The 20,311-nt window shown below is 50.4% G+C and overlaps 1 protein-coding gene across 1 annotated transcript; it reads left to right on the forward strand.

Annotated features, from left to right (window-relative positions):
- The first annotated feature begins 988 nt into the window (after positions 1–988).
- Positions 989–2,607, forward strand: ID3 (inhibitor of DNA binding 3). Its single transcript, XM_037135993.2, has 3 exons — positions 989–1,369; positions 1,490–1,572; positions 2,109–2,607. The coding sequence occupies exons 1-2, from the start codon at positions 1,070–1,072 to the stop codon at positions 1,547–1,549; spliced, it is 360 nt and encodes a 119-aa protein (XP_036991888.1). The 5' UTR covers positions 989–1,069; the 3' UTR covers positions 1,550–1,572; positions 2,109–2,607.
- The last annotated feature ends 17,704 nt before the right edge of the window (positions 2,608–20,311 follow it).

Below are 20,311 nucleotides of genomic sequence, written 5' to 3' on the forward strand. Positions count from 1 at the left end.
GCCGTTTCATAGCAGAAAGAGATAGACAACAGAGCTGTGGTATCCCCGAACTACTGTTTTCTGCGTAGAGGTGTTTGGAGAGTGGTAAGAAAGGAGGAAGCAAGACTTAAGAGATTTGTTGACTCCATGGGTGGCTCCTAAAACGGTTATATAGGAATCTTCCCTTCTGTCACTGCCCCTCCTTGATTTAGAACTGTCCACAATTCTAACCAAATCAGACTCACTGCCAAAACGTAACTGGGCATGCATTTGGCCTCTGATGGAGTGCCGCAGGCCAGAGGAGGGTGGCTCTTTCCCTTTCCCGTGCAAAAAGCACTGATTCAGTCTCCTTTCTTTTCCTTTTCTCCTGTTGCTCAAATAATGTTTTTGCTCAAATCCCTTTCCCCTCCTCCTTCTGTAATCTCAGCGCCTAGCCCAAATCTGTTTTCTTCATTGTAACCTCAGCTTCACCGCAATTAATTTTTTTCCCCTCTGGTCACAAGATAATTCCTGACGCCAGTGAGTCTGGAGGTCAGACGAACAGCAAATTGGGGAACAAGGCGGCACTAATTCCTTACAAGTTTCCCTTGAAAAATCTTTGCTTTTGAAAAAAAAAAAAAAAAAAGCTTCTTTGCTGTTCAGGGATTTATGACCTCAGAGGAGCTGTGGGTTCGAACTAGTGTTGGGCTGTGGGTGGATTGGCAGGGGGCAGGGGAGCTCAAAGATCTGGGTCGCTGCCAGGAAAAGGCAAATTCTTAAAGTTAATGGTTTTAAGTGATTTTTGAAATCCTTGCTGGCAAAGAGGCTAGCCTCTCCCCAGTATCAGCTCTTCCTCATTCTTTGAATCCACGACTCCGCGGTATTCGGCGTCAGAGCCGCCGAAGAAAGCCTGTTTGCAATTTAACCGCGTAGTGAACGCCCTTGGTCGGAGGGGGCGGGGCCGAGGCGGGCTGTTTTGCATAAAAGGCGGTGCCTTCGAGGCTGGCTCTATAAGTACCGGCCGCTGGAGAGCGTGCGCGCACTTCAAGCTGTTCTGAGGCTTCTGTTTTCGCTGTAGATTCTTTCTGCACGTTCAACCTCACTCCTCAACATGAAGGCGCTAAGTCCAGTGCGCGGGTGCTACGAGGCGGTGTGCTGCCTTTCTGAACGCAGCCTAGCCATCGCGCGGGGCCGCGGCAAGGGCCCGGCGGCGGAGGAGCCGCTGAGCCTGCTCGATGACATGAACCACTGCTACTCTCGCCTGCGGGAACTGGTACCCGGAGTCCCGCGAGGCACTCAGCTTAGCCAGGTGGAAATCCTGCAGCGCGTCATCGACTACATCCTCGACCTGCAGGTGGTCCTGGCCGAACCCGCCCCTGGACCCCCAGACGGTCCGCATCTTCCCATCCAGGTACGCTCAGGCGTGCGCGCAAGCCGGGGCGGGGCTGAGTTCCAGGACTGGGATGCTGCTGCGCTCCTGGGAACTCCCAAGTGGCATACCTGATTTTCGCCTCTTTTCCTTCTCTCTCAGACAGCCGACCTCTCTCCTGAACTTGTAATCTCCAACGACAAGAGGAGCTTCTGCCACTGACCTGTCCGTCCTGGCATCTCCAGGTGAGTATCCCCACCTTTTCCGGGGATGCAGGCGCTGTGGTGGTTAGACAGTAAATCTTGGAGTTGGTAGATCTTTTAAGATATTACCACCCCCTCCATTTAGCGAAACCGAGGCCAGGGGCAAGAAACTTGCCCGTGGTCAAGCCACATGAATGACGGAACCAATTTTCATCTTGTGTGTGTTTCAACCTTAAACGCATGTTGCTCCTGCCCTCCCCCAGTGGCCAAAGACCCAACAAAGTACTCGCAGGTCCTATTAAACAAAATAGACGTCTGTTAGTACTTGGAGTCGTAAAGAGAGCCGTGTCTTCCTCAACCCCCTCCCAACTAGTGTCAGTTCCAAGAGGGAGGGGTGAAGCAAGCTCCGCCTGTGGTCCTTTGGCGCCAACTGGGTGGGGGCAGCGTGGGGCGCAGTTATCAGCTGGAGGTAGAGACCAAGTTTCCTCCCTGGCGCCGGCCAGTCTGCGGACGGCCCCCGCCTCGGCTCACTCGGCGGAAACCGACGACTCACTGGTCTTCTCTCCTCCCCCGCCCAGAACGCAGGTGCTGGCGCCCGTTCCGCCTGGGACCCAGGACCCCAGGGCTCTATGGCCCGAAGCTCCAGAGCATGGATGGGCCCCAGTCTCTCCCTGCCCACTTGACTTCCCCAAACCCTTGCTTCGAGGCTGGACCTGGCGCCCGGGAGCGAAGGACTGTGAACTTGGGTGGCCTAAAGAGCCAGAGCTAGCTCTGGGCACCAGCTGGGCAACGTCACCCAGCCCCACCCCATCCCCAAGTTTTAAAGACTGTCTTTTAGAGTGTGGGGGTGGGAGTGGGGGGAGAGTGGCTGCTCCCAAACTGCCAAGACAGCAGTAGAGCTGGTCTTCTGGTCTCCTCGGGAAAAGGCTCTGTGGCCCTGATTATGAACTCTATAATAGAGTATATAGCTTTTGTACCTTTTTGCAGGAAGGTGACTTTCTGTGACCAAGTGATGTATATTATTAAACTTTTTATAAAAGTTAACATTTTGCATAATAAACGGTTTTTAAACACTTGCATATGTAATTTGATTCCATAAGCGCTAATAACATCTTCACAAGGCTGAATTTAGGAGGAATAAATGTTCTTCTTGGAGCTTGGAAAGAGCAAACTTATTTATTGCCTTAAAAGGGAGATGGGGAAATGACCAACTAACATTGGGGGGAGGGGGAGTGGAAGGGACTCATGATGGGGGCCCTACATCCATTGAAAGTTGGCTGCAGAGAATAACCTGGCCCTGGCCTCTCATTCTACAGATGAGGGGAGACTGGAGAGGGGAAGTGACTGCTACAAATTCACCCAGCAAGTTGGGAGCTCAGGATAGAAATCAGGTCTGGATCCCAGGAAGCCCCCTGGGATTTTGTGCTACACTAGCAGATGGCTGTCTTAGTTCACTGCCATTAATTATTTGTGTCTTTCTAGCATGGGACAGGGAAGAGAGGAGCCTCACCTGGTGCCCAGACAGGGGTGGTGGTTCATAGACCCATTTCAGAGATGAATTGGTCTGGTTTCATTTCCTTCCTCATGCTCTCTGATTGGGCTTCCTCTTGGGTCGCTTCCCTCAAATCCCCAGGCACCCTGATGATCAGGGTTTTGGTGCTGGTTGGAACATACTGGTACCAATCCCTTCCCCACCGTCAGCTAGTTGAAGAATTGACCCTGGATGGGGAATTGGAGGAAGAGGCCCAGTACTCTCATTCCTGTGTTATTTCCTTCCCAAACACCTCTACTGAGAGTCTGAGCAAGCATCTTTATCCCTACTTCAGAAATGGAGAAACAGGCTGAGTTGATAATGAATCTTAGCCAGATTATCACAGCCCCAAGAGAGGCAGAAATGGGATTTTGATCTTAACTACAGTGACTAACATTGTGAGAGAGGAGCAGGGTCCCAGACTGGATATTCCATGGGGCCAAGCCCCCAATCCATGCCAATTTGCCTCCTACCTGGCAGCTCCCCAGGTGGGCTCCACAGGCATCTGGCCTCACCAGATTCTTGTTTATGATATGATCTCATCTGTGTGTTGGCCCTTGGCATGAATTAGTTTAATATTTCATAACAAACAGCTCACATCATCGCCCTTCATGCCTTAACCCTGGTGAGCTTTCAGGGGTGAACAGGGGCATCTGGTGGGGAGGCAAGCAACCTGTCTTTGCCAACCATCCTCCCAGCCGACCAGCGGTTCTCAACTTCTTCCCTGGTCTCCTCTGATGATCTAATGGAAGGCATGAACACTTCAGAAAATACACACACAAATACATGCACACAACTTTGCAGAGCAATAGCAAATCTCTAGTCTCCTGGGAAGCCCTCAGTCTTCATGTGAGGAACTCTTGTCTCAAAGCAAGAGATGCAAGACCCAGGCTGGGTCTATCTTGGGTCATTAGTCAGGTGTGCTATGCTGGCTCTGAGACAGCCACACAGCGGGGCAAGTCCTTGCTCCGTCACATACTCGCTGAATCACTGAGCCTCGGTTTTCACATCGGTATAAAATTGCTGATCTTGAGGATCCAGTTCTGAGGCACCTGGCCCCACATTACACCATTAGCTGCAGTAGAGCCAGGCACTGAACTGAAGGTTCCGATTCTTTCTGCTACAGTATGCTGCTTCCTGCTGGCTCAGAAGTTGTGGTGCTACAGAAGGCTAGAATGGGCAAGCCACTTCCAAGCCTGTGCCCTTGCCCAGCAGCTGGTGGTTCTTGTACTACTGCCTCCCTGGACAGAAGATAATGGTGGGAAAGTTCTTTGAAATGCATCACACACCTACAAGGTATTATTAAGCTAATTCCAAGGAAATTGCCTGTTAGCTCTGCTGAGACTGAGCTGTTCAGGTGGCTGAGACAAAAGCTGAAACCAGCACACCAATTCATGAGTCCTTAGAGAGTGAAAGCAATTTGGCCCTAGGACAGAAAACTCACAGAGAAGGCATCCTCTGTCAGAATCACCTACCCAGTGCCTACCAAATGCCAGACTCTACTTTATCCCAGTATTTTCTTATCTTCACCACGATCCAGAAAAGTACCATTATTTCCATTTTACAGAGGAAACACCCAGAGAAGCTGAATAACTTGATCCAAGTCACACAGCAAGGACTAGTAAACCTCACCTGCATCTAGCTTCAAAGCCCGTGTTCTCACCTCTACTCCCAGGCTCTTTTCCCTTCCCATTGCCGGGGCCCGGCACCTATTCGGTCCCCAGCGGGTGCTTGCTGAACGAACGGGAAAGACCTACGGCCACCTGAGGTCTCCCTTTCATTTGTTAAAAGGATGATGGTACCTCCCTTACAGTTTTGTGGTTCAGATTAAAGATAACATGCATAAAGCATTTACCAGGCTCCCTGAAATACAATGTTCTCTATAAATTGTGTGTCTGAACGGTCATTATCCCATCAGCTCTAAAATACGTACTTTTGGAAGGAATTTTTACTTTGTAAATAAGAGAAAAGCTCAAAACAAAGCAACTTGCCCGTGTCCACACAGTTCCTACGCAACAAAGCAGTGATTCGAATCTATGCCTTTTACTCGGGAGATGGTGGTGCCCTTCCGAGCCCAGTTACGGCTCTCCCCAGCTGTGGACGAGCCGGACAACCTGCAGCTCTGTCTTCCCGGCCCCGTCACGGCTCGTGGCCACCACTGTTCTCCATTCCCCAGGCTACACTCTAAAGCTCTTGTCGCCCTCTCTTTCCCTCAGAGATATTTCTCAGGGCCCCCTCTGCCAGGCCCCGGCCCAGAGTGGAGAGAGCCGCTCCCCAGCCACCGCTACTCAGCAGCCCGGCAGGGGCGGAGCCTGGGCCCACGTGGACCCAAGCCCGCCGAGCTGGGTCGACTGGCCCCGCCCCTGGGCCCGCCCCCGGCCCGCCCTCGGCCCTGCGACCCGCGCTCCCCCCGCGGGCCCTGGGGGCCGCTCGCAGGTGTTCGCTGGCGCCCGGATGTCTGAGCTCTGGCTCCGCTCTGGCTCCGGCTCCCTCCGCAGCCTGCGGGCGGGGCTCCCAGCCCATCCGGAGTCTCGCGGCGCCCCCGCCGCTCTGCCAGCAGCGTGGCCTCCCGGTTCCCAGCCTCCCGGCCTGGGGGGCCCCCCACCCGGCGGAGTCGCTGACCCGACTGCTCTCCCGCTGCCCCCAGCTGCGCTCCGGCCGCTGCAGCCTCGGCACGCCCCCATCCCGCTTCCTGCCTCGGCAGTTTTGCAGCTTTACTCTGGCCGGCCGGGCGGCAGCCCTGGCTCGCACCCCGTTCCTTCCTTCCTTCATTCTGTCAGGCAACTCGCATTCCTCGAGCGCCTGCGACGTGCCCCGGCACAAGGCCTCTCCGACCTTCTGAGTGTGGCCCCAGGCCCGTGGGGGTCCAGTGGGAAGCCTCTGCCCTCCATCCCAGTCTCCCCACCCCGCCTCAGTCTCTCCTCTATGATGTCCTATTTCACTCGAAGAGTTTAACATCTAATTGCTCTCTCATTATTTCTCCTGCTAAGGGTCAGTTAGTGGCAGTGGTTGCTTTGTGACCAAAATCAGGGGTCAGTCTGAAAGAGTGAGGGGGCCAGAGCATGGCCAGAGTTGGGGTTCAGCCTGACTGGGCAGGGTTTGGGGCTCAGTGTGGGGAGAAGGGGGCAGCAGTCAGTCTGTCCTGGGTTAACAGACAGGTGTCAGGGCTAGTTGGAGTAGCATCAGTGGCCAAGTTTAGTGAGTTTAGTCTTCAGTGGTTGGTCCAGATCAGGGTAGTAAGTCATCTGGAGACCAGGATTTGGGGGTTGCCTTGGACAAGCCAGGTAAGGGGAGTGGGTGCCTTAGCCCTCTGAACTCATTCACATCCCTCCATGGCTGGGGGCTGGCCACAGTCTTCCCGGACTACACCACCCAAGCGGTGGTGGGAATGACCTGCCGTCGGTGGACCCGCCCTGTCCTCCTGTCCTCCTGAGCACCATCCCACCCCTGCTTTGTGCCAGAAACTGGAGGCAGAAGCCCTCGCTGGGCCAGACTGTGGTCAAAGGCAGCCCAAACTGGCCATAGGGAGACCTTAGGCTTCCACCAACCCAAGCCTGGAGCCACCTGTATTGAACAGGTAAGTTAGTGCTCTTCCCTGTACCTTCTGTCATTCGTTCATAAATCTAAAGCCTGTCAGGGATGGAAAGGCCCTTAGAGGTCATAAGTTCCACCCAGGAGGGGCAGGAACCTACTCAGGGACACACAATACAAGACAGCCATCAAGTCCAAGCCTCCTAGCTTCCCACCTAGGGCTCTTGGGGATACTCAGCCTCCCGTGAACAGGGTTTGTTATTCCCACTTTGGAGATGGGGCAACTAGAGCCCTCACCCATGGCTCTCACAGAGGCACTGCCAGGGGCTGGTGGGCTGCACACCCCTTCACCCTGAGGATCTGGAAATGTGAAGTCAGGGAATGGTGATTCCCTAAGGCACTGTCTCCTTGTCATTGCCACCCAGCCCCCTCCTTCCCGATCTCATTAGGAGTAAATGAAACAAGGGTGGCCAAGCGTGAGTTGGAAGCCTGGGAGGGGAGAAAACACTTTTTAAGAACTGCTGGGGAAAAGCTTAGCTGGTTTCTTATGGAAACATATGGAACTCATTACTCTTAAGTTGAGATGGTCGCCGGCCAGCTGGCAATTGGTTGGTTGAGGGCTAAAAGTGAGTGTTGTGTGGCAACGAGGGTACCCAAGGCACGGCAGACTCCCCAGAATTGCCCGCCCGCTCACTGACCCAGGTTATTCCTAAACCTGGTTTTGTTTTCAGCCTGTGCCAGTTCTAGCCTCAAAAAATGGTGGTGGCGGGGTAGTAGGGAATAAGACACACCAGGATATGGAATCTATAGGTTTTGCAGAAAGGAGATGAGGACTTGGAGACCAGCAGGACAGACAACCACCTGCCCCTCTGCCCCCACACACAACCCTGACTCTCACCAGGGGCCCCTGGCAGGTCTTGCTGTGTGTCCAGATGCATGAAGGGTTGATCCCAGCTCCCATCGAGGTTTTCATCCAGATGAGCCCCCAGGGGCCTAAGTGTTGGTCCCACATCCTGTCAATTGCATTTTCCACTGCAGATTTGTCTCCATATACAAAGAGAGTGGCAGAAAAGTGTCTGTTGGGTAACGGGCGTGCAGGGGGGTGGCGTGCTGCCTCCATTTCTCCCCTGGAGCCCAGGACTCCAGCGCCACCTGCGCATCCAGCTCTATTGCATCTGCAGCTCTTCTGAAACCGCACAAACCAGCAGGTCCTACAGAATTGGCCTCTCCCAGCCACTGCGGCCCTGCTGGTGTACTTTCCGTGAGTCTAAGAATCGGAGGGATGCTGATTGAAATCACAGCTTTGTTCTGCAGCAGCTATGCCACTGCAGATAAGTCATCTGTCCTCTCGGAGCCCCATGTGCTTGCTGCATGGTTAAATTAGATGACATGTGTAAAGCACCTGGCAATTGGTATGTTCTGTGTTCCCCTCAACCGTGGAGCTGGCTGGACATCATTGTCAGATTCCTAACATAATTCCCTCCTTAGTGTCGTTGGCATAATCCAATCACAGCATCTCAGCACAGGCCAGTGTCCCTGCTCATCAAGGCCCTTTCACGCACGCCCAGGGCAGCCTGGCGGTGTGCTGCCGGGAGGAACAGCACGGGGGCTGAAAGTGCGGCTCAGCCCAGTTCTCCACTCCCAGGCTCTGCCACCGTGGACAAGCTCTTTGCCTCTCTGAGTCTCAGTTTCTCCCCTTAATCCTGCCTGGAACCTGTCCACAGAGTCGTGGTGAGGATTTAGTGAGGAATTGCTGTAAAAAGTACCTAAGAAGCCTGCCAGCATGTGGTGGGCACTCAGTCAGTCACGGCTGGCGGGGATTGCTGTTCCTATTTTGCAGATGGAGAAACTGAGTACCAGAGTGAGAAAGTGACTCACTCACCCAATGTCATGTGGAAAGATTTCCTCACAGACAGACCTAGGCATTAAAAGCTGGATCTTCATGCTCTTGGTCAGGGCCCAGCTGCTACTTTCTCATTACTGGGACTTGTAATTATTGCATGGCACGTGCGTTATCAGCTGGTGGAATGACAGCGCTTCAGACCCTGTGAGCCTGAGCAGGCTCAGCCCGACCTAGAACCAGCTCACTCATGAAAGCACCCCTATCTGGAAGAGACTGGGGGCTGGAGGTTGGGATGGGCGGGTGACTCGGAGGCCAGGGGACCGGGAGACCAGAGGTGATACAGTCATTGGCATGAGCAGCTGTTGTGTGATCAGAGAGACCTGTGCAATAATCCTGTCTCTGCCACACAAATCTGTGTGACCAGCTAAGTGACATCACCTCTGAGCCTCAGCATTTCACCTGCAAAACTCCAAATAGTCACTTTCATAGGGTTTGTGTAGGAATTAAATAAGACAACAGGGGTAGAGAACCCGGCACAGGTAAGCTGCTAGCAATTGGCAGCCCTTATAACTGTATCAAGAGGAAGCCCAGTGGGAGCAGCTGCTGCTTCGTCATCATTCTCAACTCAAATCCGTTTGTAGACTTTCAGTAGAACAGTGGATAGCAGATGTTCTAATATTAGGCCATTAAATGCCTATGTGTGCCCAAACTCCTTTACTGACTAGCTGTGTAAACTTGCATGACTTAGTTAGCTTCTTTTGTCTTCAGCGTCTGCCTCCACAAAATGGGCGTAACGAAGGTCTCTGCTGCAGACGATCGTTCCGAGGACTGAGCTAATGAACATACGAAAACTCTTAGACTCGTGCTCGGCACGTGAGAGGAACCCCCGGGTGCCAGTTGTCATCCATTCCCTTAGCGTGTTTTGGAAAGTTTTTCTTCTCACATATTCGATAGCCATCTGTGCTTTAATAGAAATTCATAATGTCTTATTTTTCTAAGTAAAATTGACAGTGGGGGAAGGTGTACAGATCTTTGTCACATGGCTTTGTGAGACCTGGCATGTGGCCAGCTTCTCACACTGTCACTCACATATGTGTGTGTGTCTAAACACACACATCAACACGTATGCTCTGAGAAGGCCATGCCACACTGCTGCTCCCCGAGTGGGCTGGAGCAGGCCCTCTTACCGTGCAGAACTGCTGCGCTCCCCCTCCCACACCTCAGAGTCTGTGGGGTGAGGCAAGAAAGCAGGCTCACCTCTCAGCCCGAGCGTGGTCCTTGGCAAAACCGGCACGGGAGGAAGTCCCGGCTCCGGCCCTTAACCTGAGCGCCGGAGCCCAGGCCTGGCTCTATCGCTTCCTCGCTGTGCGTCCTGGGCCCACAGCTTCACCGCACTGAGCCTTGGCTGCTCATCTGTGAGAGGTGGTGGTCACGTCTAACTTTGAGGTCCTTTGTGAGAATTAGAGAAATGCATAAAAAGTGCCAAGCACATGGTCATTGCCCCATAAATGAGAGCTCTAGGAAGCCTGGCTGGTTTTCTAATTCTGTGAAAGCTGTCTTTTCTGTAGGCTTTCGTAAAACAGGGCTGTGGTCACCATGCCTTACCTAAGCAGTACATTTTATCACTCTGTAACACCTCTGTTCATCCAATAAAGTGTTCATCCAGTAAAATTATTTTATTTCATGTTTCATTCATATTTTACGATGTCTGGCCAAGTCATCAGAGCCCACTGAGCCTCAGTTTCCCTATTTCTACAATGGGGAAAACACCTCCTCATGAGCTTGTTTGCAGAATCCAGTGGGGTGGGATGAAGAGGGCTTGGAAATGGCAAGAGATCGTTTTTTTGCAACCTGCCCTTCCCTCTCACTAGACTGAATTCCTCAAAGACGGGGAGGAGTTTTATTTACCTTTGCATCCTCAGCAACGATTGTGTAGTAATAAATTTAGTAACCATGGTGATAGTGATGAGAACTTTCATTTCTTGAACGCTTACGATGCGTGGAGCTCTGGGCTAAGAGCATCGACTGGAAAGATGAGTGATAGACATTTAGAACTGTTTGGTCCCCTCTGCTGATTACTTAAAGGTGAAGAGACTGTTTTACTTTTCCCTCGGGCAAGGTCTGTCTTCCGTACCACAGACAAATTAATTTTTTGCTTGGGTCTGACTCATCGTTCGGCCGACCCAGTGGAATAAGCAGTTTTCAGTTTCCTTATCTTTAAAATGGGGCTAATGATCAACTTGCCCCTTGTAAGCGTGTCGCATACATGACGATAACTTTCCTGTACTCCCCCCAGTACACACCCTTCCCTCGGAGAACAGGGTGGTAAGAAGGCAAGATGGTTAAACCGGGCAGCAGAGAGCGGAGTCCCTTCATCTCTTGTTTCTTTTTGGCACAGGGTGGCAGGTCTTTCTGGAGTGATTCCCCAATTCCAAGGCCCTGCAAGTCCTGTTCCTTCAGAAAATCGCCCTTATCTGCCATAGCACCAAAGACCCAACTCTGCCTGCCCCCTATAATCGTGTGTTGCATATTCCAAGTAGATTTAGATCCTGGGAGGCAGGGTTGCGTGTTAGGGGTTTGACTTCTGTTTTTTCCAAGCATTTTCTTAGCATCCACTCATTTCACTTCTTACAAATCTTTTGAAGACTCCAAGTCACAGGTATGGCAGCTAAGGCCCAGAGAGAAGAGGGCCTTGATAAGGCCACAGAGTGAGTGACAGAGCCAATCCTGTGACCCCAAACGTGCCATGAGCCTGTCTGAGCCCAGGTACTCTCAGAGCGCCTTCTTGAAACCAGACTTTGTGCTTGGCACTTTCTCATAGTAATTTTGTAAAGCAGGCATTGTCCCCACTTTCAAGATGAGGAAACTGAGCCCTAGCTGCTCAGTGGATTGAGCACCAGCCTGAGAACCAAAGGGTCGCAGGTTCAATTCCCAGTATAGGGCACATGCTTGGGTTGCAGGCCAGGTCCCCAGTAGGGGGCACATGAGAGGCAACCACACATTGATATTGCCCTCCCTTCCCCTCTCTAAAATAACTAAATAAAATCTTAAAAAAAAAGAAAATTTAAAAGAAAGACGAGGAAACTGAAACTCGGACAGGTAAAATAACGTGCCCCAGTCAGACAGCAGTAAGGGACAGGACCCTGATTTGGTCAGGGCTGACTCCAACATGTGTGTTTTTACTGAATACCCCCAGGCCTCTGCAGCTTTGCTGGTTTGGAGCCTCGGAAACACAGGCCTCTCCGAGCCTCTGCGGCAGTGATGTTGCACCCTCACGCAAGCAGTGATCACCAAGGCTGACCCCCATGCCTGCCTCTCAGCCCCAGCAGCCAGGGTCAGGAGATTCACAGGGCAGGGCACAGAAGGCCCCTGCTGCAGCAGTGATCTGCATGAAGTGACCCCCCCACCCCCACATCCGCAGAGCCCATTGTGTCTCCAGGAGACAATACAGATAAAGGACCCAGCCTAGTGGGTTGCCTGCATCAATCTGTAACCATGGAAACCCCAAGGGAGACAATTCCAAAACCCTCCCTGCCACCCTCCACCCTGCAGCTGTGGTTCCAGAAACCCAGCCTCAAGCAGAGGGGGCATGGCTGATAATTGCCACCCCCCACCACTACCACCACCAAATAGGACACAGCTGGCCTCCCCTCAACATCCATCCTCCCATCCTGTCCCCGCCCTCTCCCACCAGCCCCAGTCCCAGAAGTGTTGCTGGCAAATGAACTCTTGGATGCCTTTAAAACCTCACCCTTGTTTCTTTTGCAAGAAGGTCAGTTCTGAGAGGTTCTGCATTGGTGAGATAGATAGTATCCTTGGTCCCAGGGTTGGACACAAGGGGGGAAAAAGGGCTCAGCAGAATCTCCATCCATTGAACTTCAGCGCGTGACTTCCCCCTGGCGGCCAGTTGATGCAGTTGTCAGCTGAGGCTCTGGAGAGGAACAAAAAAATCACCGTATTTTGCTGTGTATAATGCACACCCACATTTTTGGCCCAAACTTTCAGGGGGAAAAAATCTCGTTTTAATTTTAAATTCAGTTATTTATTTATATTTAGATACTTGTTTCTTTGTATTGTAAAGGAATTTTAGCATTTATTTTTAACATATTATGGTACAAGAAATTTTATAGAACAAATAACTACAAAATACAAGAACAGATACAAGATACAAGAAATTTTAGGTACCAGTAACAAATTTGTGATATTTATATATCATAGAAGGTCAAGAACTCTTCATTACTGTCCATATCAGAAGTATCTCTTCTTCAATTTCTATATTACATTATGAACATAAATAAAAGAATTAAAAACATTTATAGATATGGGGTTAGACTACCCATGTATAATGCACGTCCTTATTTTTTCTTCAAAAATTTGGGGAAAGGTGTGTGTTATACACAGCAAAATATGGTATCACCTCTCCTTCCTGGGTACCTACTGTCCTCCAGATGCCCAACACGCTAGGTCTAATCATCACAGCCACCCTGTGAGGTGGGCGTTATCCCGCTCAGACAAGCTGATGGTAAGGCTTCCAAAGGACATCCGGAAGGAAGGACACAGCAGAGGGGTGGACAGGGTGAACCCAGATGACCCTGGCTCAAAGCCCACTGCACGGTCACCAGCCCTGCGACCTTGGGCGAATTACCTAAACTCTCTGAGTCTCAGTTTCTTCACTTGTGAAGTGCAAGTGGTAACGATACATACCTCATAGGGACGCTGTGAGGATTATATGAGGATTATATGATTATATAAACTGTCAGAAGGAGGACCGGCACAGAGTAAATAAGTAAAATTCCAGGCCCTGGGACTCAAGCCATGTGCCTTCAGGTGTATCGTTGAACTGCTCCTGGCCTCAGGTGTCTCAGCTGTGAGATGGGGCTAATCGAGACTTCCTCATAGGCCTGTGGTGATAACTGCAGTGAATTTGGGGTGTGACTGTCCTTACTTCGATAGTATTAGCATCCTTGTTTTGTTTTTGGATCTGCCTTTGGGGGCAGGAATGACCGGGAGGCAAGGCAATGGATGAGGTTAGAAAGTGAGAAGTTACGCTTCTCCACAGGCTGGGAGAAGGAGGTGCCTGAGAATCCGGGCCCCCACTTTTCCCCATGCAGAGTCACAAAGAGACTCTGACAGTGTGGCCAGAGACTTTCCCAGGAAGAGATTGAGAATGGTCTTTCAACTGTTCCCAAACCCTTTCACTGACTCCACTTCAATAGCTCATTGATGCGCTTCTGCCTTGCAGAGAGCACTGGGCTGGACATTGGGATGTAAAGATAAAGAGAAGGGGCATCTTAATCTGGTGACTATAGAACAGAAAGGCTGTCACTACAGTGTGATAGGACGGCAGACTGGGATTCCTGACAGAGGTGGGGAGCAAGGTCAGGGGCAGCTTCTGAGCAGTGGGTGATGTAAGCTGCCAGGGCCACCTGACTCCAATTGGCTGGATGTCTTGCTTATTTCAGAATTCTGAGTCTGTTGTTTTTCAGTGTAACTGATCTGGATTCTTGATTTTTGCTGTCCCAGGTTTCAATTCTGTTAGTCTGAAGAGTTAAAAATACCTGTTTTTATTGATGTTGTCACATGTGCATAGGGGGGTACACAGCATTCTCAGTGACTTGTGCATCTGAGAGTCGTGTGTCTGAGGGCAGGCCTTTCTTTCCTGGTGGGAGAGGTGGAGACAGACACCCCAAGCAGAGGGAACAGCATGGCCAAACAGGAGAGCAGGGAGGTCTGAGGGGGCGTCTGAAAAAGTGTGTGATCAGAGCCTAAGGTGCCCCGGTAAAGGAGGCTGCAGATCAGAAGGGCTTGGGTGGGGTGGCCAGGCCACAGTGGGAGGGAGTCCTTGCCAGACCTTCAGCTAGAGAGTAATCAGGTGCACGTGTTAAAGAGTTCCAGCAGGAAAAGGGAGAAGTACATTGATAATAACAGGAATTACAGTGGCTTCCTCCAAGCTCCTCTGGGTACCACTGTTGGGACCTGAACCTGATTGCCCCCCGCATCCTGCAATGTGGGACCACCACCACAGGACCAACATCTATGAAAAACATCTCCAGGTCTGGAAACATCGGAAAGAATCTGACCACTCCGGTAGCCCTGGCCTTCCCAGCAGGGTTGTATCTTTCACATCCTTTTCCTCCTCCCCAAGCCCATAGGGAGTTGACTAGACAGCCTCGCAGGCTTTCGGCAGGTGCAGGAGTTCACCTCTAGATGGCAGCCTTAACCCTTGAATCCCATCAGTTTCCACCCGAAGGCCAGAGAGAAGGGAAAAGGAACTAACATAACACATAGGATGTGCAATCAACCACACTCACGTGTGCATCATTATCTCTGCTTTACAATTGAGAAAACTACACCTCCGAGGGGTGAAACCACTTTCCACAGTCACGTAGATAGGCAGGCACAGTGGAACTCGGCTTCTCTGACCTCAGTTTTCTTATCTGTGAGATGAAACTGACCCACCTCTGGCAACACTAATTTCCTTTCTGTCTCTATAGATTTGTCTGTTCTGGACATTTCATGTAAATGGAATCATACAATATATGGCCTTTTGTGTCTCATTTCATGCACTTAGCATCGTGTTTTCAAGGTTCATCCATATTATAGCATGTGTCGGGGCTCCATTCCTTTTTCATGGCTGAATAATATCCCTTTGTACGGAGACACCATGTTTGTTTATTCATTCATCAGCTGATGGACATTTGGACTGTTTCTACCTTTGGGTCATTATAAAAAATGTTGCTGAACACTCATGCACACGTTTTCGCGTGAGTGTTTGTTGTCAGTCTTCTTGGGTATGTATCTGGGAGCGGATTCCTGGGTCATTGTATGGTAACACTGCAAGTTTACAGGAGCCCCCCAACAGTCTTCCAAAGCAGCTGCCCCAGTTTACATTCCCAGTATATGAAGGTTTCACTTTCTCCACACCCTGGCCCACACTTGTTATTGTCAGTCTTTTTGATTACAGCCATCACAGCAGTTGTGAATCTTGCTGTGGTTTTGATTTTCATTTTCCTAATGACTAAGGATGTTGAATATCTTTTTATGTGCTTACTTGGTCTCTATACATCTTCTTTGGAGAGTTGTGCACTCAAGCCCTTTATCTTCTCAATGCAGCCATGATTAGCCCCATTTCTCAGGTGAAGAAACTGAGGCCCAGAGTAGTGCAATGATATGCTCTGAAGCACACAGCTTATGGAGTGTCGAGCCCAGAATTTTATTTATTTAACAAACATTCATGTAGTGTTCACTCTGTGTCAGTCCAGAGAACCCATGAACCTTACATTCCAACAATTTTCCAGTAAAGTATTATTATCACAAGTAGGACTTCCCTGAAGTGGCAACTTGTTTCTTTCTTTTTAAAAAATATCTTATGTATTTATTTTTAGAGAGAAAGGAAGAGAAGGAGAAAGAGTGGGAGAAAAACATCAGTGTGTGGTTGCTTCTCATGTGTCCCCTACTGGGGACCTGGCCTGCAACCCAGGCATGTGCCCTGACTGGGAATCGAACCAGTGACCCTTTGCTTTACAGGCCTGTGTTCAATCCACTGAGCTGTCTTTCTTTCTTTCTTCTTTTTTATTTTTTTTTAAGATTTTATTTATTTATTTTTAGAGGGGAAGGGAAGGAGAGAGGGAGAGAAACATCAATGTATGGTTGCCTTTCATGCATCCGCTGCTGGGAACTGGCCTGCAGGGAACCGGCCTGCAACCCGGGTATGTGCCCTGACTGGGAATTGAACCGCCATTGTCTGGTTCGCAGGCCCGCGCTCAATCCACTGAGCTACACCAGCCAGGGCTCTTTCTTCTTTTTTAGATGTAGATTTTTTTCCCTCCAATTACAAAGTAATACATGGTTATTGAGGAATAGGTTGAAAAAACTATACAGAGAAGCACAAAGAAGACAGAGCAGAAATTTCTTCCTTCCTGCACCTCCCACATGGCTTCCGACTGCGGGTTCACGTGAACAGGTGATGCGCTGGGGAAGCCAGGAACAGATCTGCGTCTCCTGGAGGCTGATATGCAGCATTTTGTGTTTTGATATAAAGGACTTTGAGCGGAGGGAATGGAGGAGTTCTTCAGGAGGAGATACACCAGGGATAAGGAAGTTTGCTTTGGGCCTCGCTGGACCAGGGGCTTCCTCCTTTACCAGGTGTGCAACATCGGACAAGTCACTCGATGTCCCCCAGGCCTTGCTTCTTCACCTGGAACCTGAGACTCTGCATCCCCAACTCACCTCCCTATAGGGGACACTTCCCATGCCCAATGCCTGCTGCACTGGAAGCCCTGGTTCGCTGGCAGAACACACCTTCCTTTACGTAGGTCCCCGGGGTTAAGTTCTTTGTGCAAAACGCCTCAGTGCCTTGGCAGACAGATCTGAGTTCTGTTACTGGCTTCGTCTTTAATCAGCCCTTGGTCAAGTCCTTTTACTTTTTTGACCCTCAGTTTCCTCATCTGTCCAAATTGTACTGTTAAAGGGTAGGAGGTGTCAACATACCAACACATGTACATGCCTGGCGGGATGCTCTACACGCAGAAAGTGCTCGGGAGGTGTGAGCTCGGACTGCCGCCCTCGCCGACCGCAGCCGTCCTATGTGCCGGCAGCGTCAGGCAGGCACACAGGTGAAGACGGAGCCCGGCTGCCAAGGAGTCTGAAGTCTCACCGAATGTCTGACTTCAGACTCTGTGCTCTTGCCACTGCACCCTTTGAGTTGGGCCCTGGAAGGATGGATTGGATTCGAGAACATGGGGGAGGAAGGGAGGAGGGGCCTTGTGGGTGTGAAGCCATGTTAGCAAAGCCTGGGAAGTGGGAAAGTGTAGAGCATGTCGACATTAAGAAGTGTCCGCACCTGTGGAGAATTTTTATGAGTTTATCTGAGTCAAACTGACAACATATGTCGGGGAGCAAGGTCTCAAACGGTCTGGAGAATAACCGTTTTTGCACTTGACCGCATGTGGAGGTGGGAGAAAGCAGCACGGGGACTGGATTACAGGACAGTTAACAAGATTACGTGCTCTCTTGAGGGTTAATATTCTCTCCTAGGGGTGTTAACTTCTCGTATTTCAAAGGAGTGTTTACCCAAATGCTCAAAAACAACGCACAGAGGTTGCTTAAAACCTTTCCCTAAAGAAGCTGCCAGCCTGGGGCATGACTACCCACCATGACCTGCCCACTTAGGAATTTATGATCAGACCACCCTGTGAGGTTCCTTTCCATAAAACCCTCCCCCCCTTTTTTTTCCTGTCCACAGGCATGAATGGAAATCTCCAAGTATTTTAGACAGCCTCGTCTGGTTCATCTCTCATGAACTTTAGCTAAAACATATTAGGTACCCACTATGCATTCACCCCTCTGAGTAGTTTCTATCCTATACCTTATGGATCCACACAGTAAAGGGAAAGGTCGCTTTTGCCATTTGAATTGCAAAGATGAGGAAGTTGAGGCTCAGAGAGGTCCAGCAGCCCGACCAAGAGTACAATGCTGGGGGTGGATGGGGCATGAACTCAATCAAGTTCAGGGAGGCAGACTGCAGGTCTGCGCCCCACACCTTTTGCAGGAATTAGTTCCCAGGCAGTGAAACTCAAAAGCCAACCTCAGCCGCCTGAAACTCAACCGCAGAGTTGGCTCTTAGCCCCCTTCCTGGCTCCCTTCTTTGGTCTCAGTCAGCCCCACCCTGCCACCCTCATTTCCCTTCCTGGCCCCGGGGGCTGCTTCTTCCCCAAACCTGCTCTGCTACAATTTCTTCCAGGCTCCCACATCTGTAAAATGGGGATAAAAAGAGTGTCTCTCTCTGAGGGCTGTTGTGAGGATTGGGGGAGATTCCCAAAGAGCCTGAAACCCAACATGCAGTAGGTCCTCGTAAATACTAATGATCATCACCACCACCACCATTTTTTTTCTATCTTTAAATTTTTTTAAATCTTTTTTAAAAAAATACATTTATTTTTAGAGGGGAAAGGAGGATGAAAGAGAGGGAGAGAACCATCACCTCTCACCCTGGGGAGACACACCTCTCAAACACCACCTGCCATACTGGGGACCTGGCCCACCACCCAGGCATGTGCTGGGGCTGTGAGTCAAACCTGTGACCTTTTGGTTCTCAGGCTGGCACTCAGTCCACTGAGTAACACCAGCCAGGGCTATCTTTAAATTTTTTTTACCACCACTATTTTAATAGTGTCTCTGAAGTCCTGTGAAATAGGCCTTGTGGGAGCACTACCCATATCTGATGGCCGAGAGGTGAGGCAGCCGTTCGTCCAGGCTCACTCAGCTAGGAAGTGCAGAGCTGGACGGGAATCGGGGCCTCCTTGTCACTCTTTGCAGGGAAGGTGAGTAAATCATATAGTCTGTATTTATTACCCACACTCTGCATGCAAAACCAGGCCCTGGTTGCTGAGGGACATTCAGATACAGTTCCCACCTTTGAGAGAGCTTAGAATTCAACTACTAAACAAGGTGTGAAAACAAAGCCTTGTTAGTTGAGGCAGAACACACTAAGGGTTGAAAGTGCAAAAGACACTCTGGTAAGAGGGTGGCAGGCAAGGGAAGCTTCCTGGAGGAGCTGGAGGACCAGTGAGATACGTGACTGGAGTGAGAGGTGTGTATGCTGGAGATGACAGAGATGTAACCAAGCTGCCAGGTTCCTTATGAACCAGGCTCTATGCTGAGAGCTTTACATGCATAATCTCATGAAATTTTCCCAGAATTCTATAAGGTGGGTGTTGTTACTAGGGGCGAGAAAACCTAGTTTACAAAACTTGCACGGGGTCACACAGGCCAGTCAAGTTTAAACCCAAGGCTGTTTACAAAGTCTGGGCTCTTAATCACTATGGATTATTGGCACCTCAGCTTCACTATCTGAGGGTGAGGACTATATATTAAGCTGGGAACCGACTCTGAATGGTGATAAACGCCAGGCTCAGACATGCAGAAAATCACACAGCACTGGGAAAGAATCAGCAGACCTAGAATTTAGCTGCAGCTTCTAGCAGCATTGCCATTCATTAGCCAAGGCCACTTCTCTGAACCTCAGCATCTCTTAACTGGAGAGAAGAGGAATGTAGTGGATTATCAACAATAAAGGTTTTGAATGAAGGAGGGAGGCTCTTGTGACTAGAGGATTGCTTCAGAGAACCCTAGAGATGTTCCAATATTCACTGGGTGTTGGGCTCTGGGAATACAACTGTGAGGAAGACAGAGCTCTGCACCCTGGACCCCACCCCACTCCCATACCTGCACGGGGCCAGGCACAGGGCACAGCTCAGGAGAACTGAGGAGGAACCTCTTGCTGGAACAAACAAGGGCTCAGCAGCTGGCCTGTCCTAGTTCTCAAATCAGCAAATCTCTCCGTGTGACCTGAGGCAAGTTACCCAGCCTCCTGGCCTCTCCGTCTTCACCGGGAAGATCTGCATTATTCGTCCCAGAATTGTTATATTAAATCCAACAAAACAATGCCATGTAATCGTCTAGCAGGGTGCTTGACAACTGTACACGCTCAATAAATGTTAATATTGCCCGCTAAGAGAAATAAATGTTAGGCTCCGTCCCTTGTCCCCCACCCCTCTCTGCCTCCAAGAAAGAGAATAGATTCCTGGCCTTCATTTTTTTTCCGAGAAAAGGATAGAAATGTATGTATGCTAGCTAGGCAACCATGCCAACTAACAAAAGACCCTCAGCCTGGGTGATATACTGTTGGGTCTGGGTTCAGGTCGGGACTCTGTTTCCGACCCACCCCCAGGGAATTCGGGCCTATTACCCGGAACACTCGCAGTGCTCAGTGCTTTCGGCACAGTACCGGAACCGCCCTCCCAGTCTGTTTCGAGAACGACAGCAGTTGTGGCTGTCTCTTTAAGCAGCCAAACTCCTGTTGCAATCACCGCCTA

Source organism: Artibeus jamaicensis, unplaced genomic scaffold, assembly GCF_021234435.1.
Source record: "Artibeus jamaicensis isolate MK-2021 breed Jamaican fruit bat unplaced genomic scaffold, CSHL_Jam_final scaffold_847, whole genome shotgun sequence".
NCBI classification, from domain to species: Eukaryota; Metazoa; Chordata; class Mammalia; order Chiroptera; family Phyllostomidae; genus Artibeus; species Artibeus jamaicensis.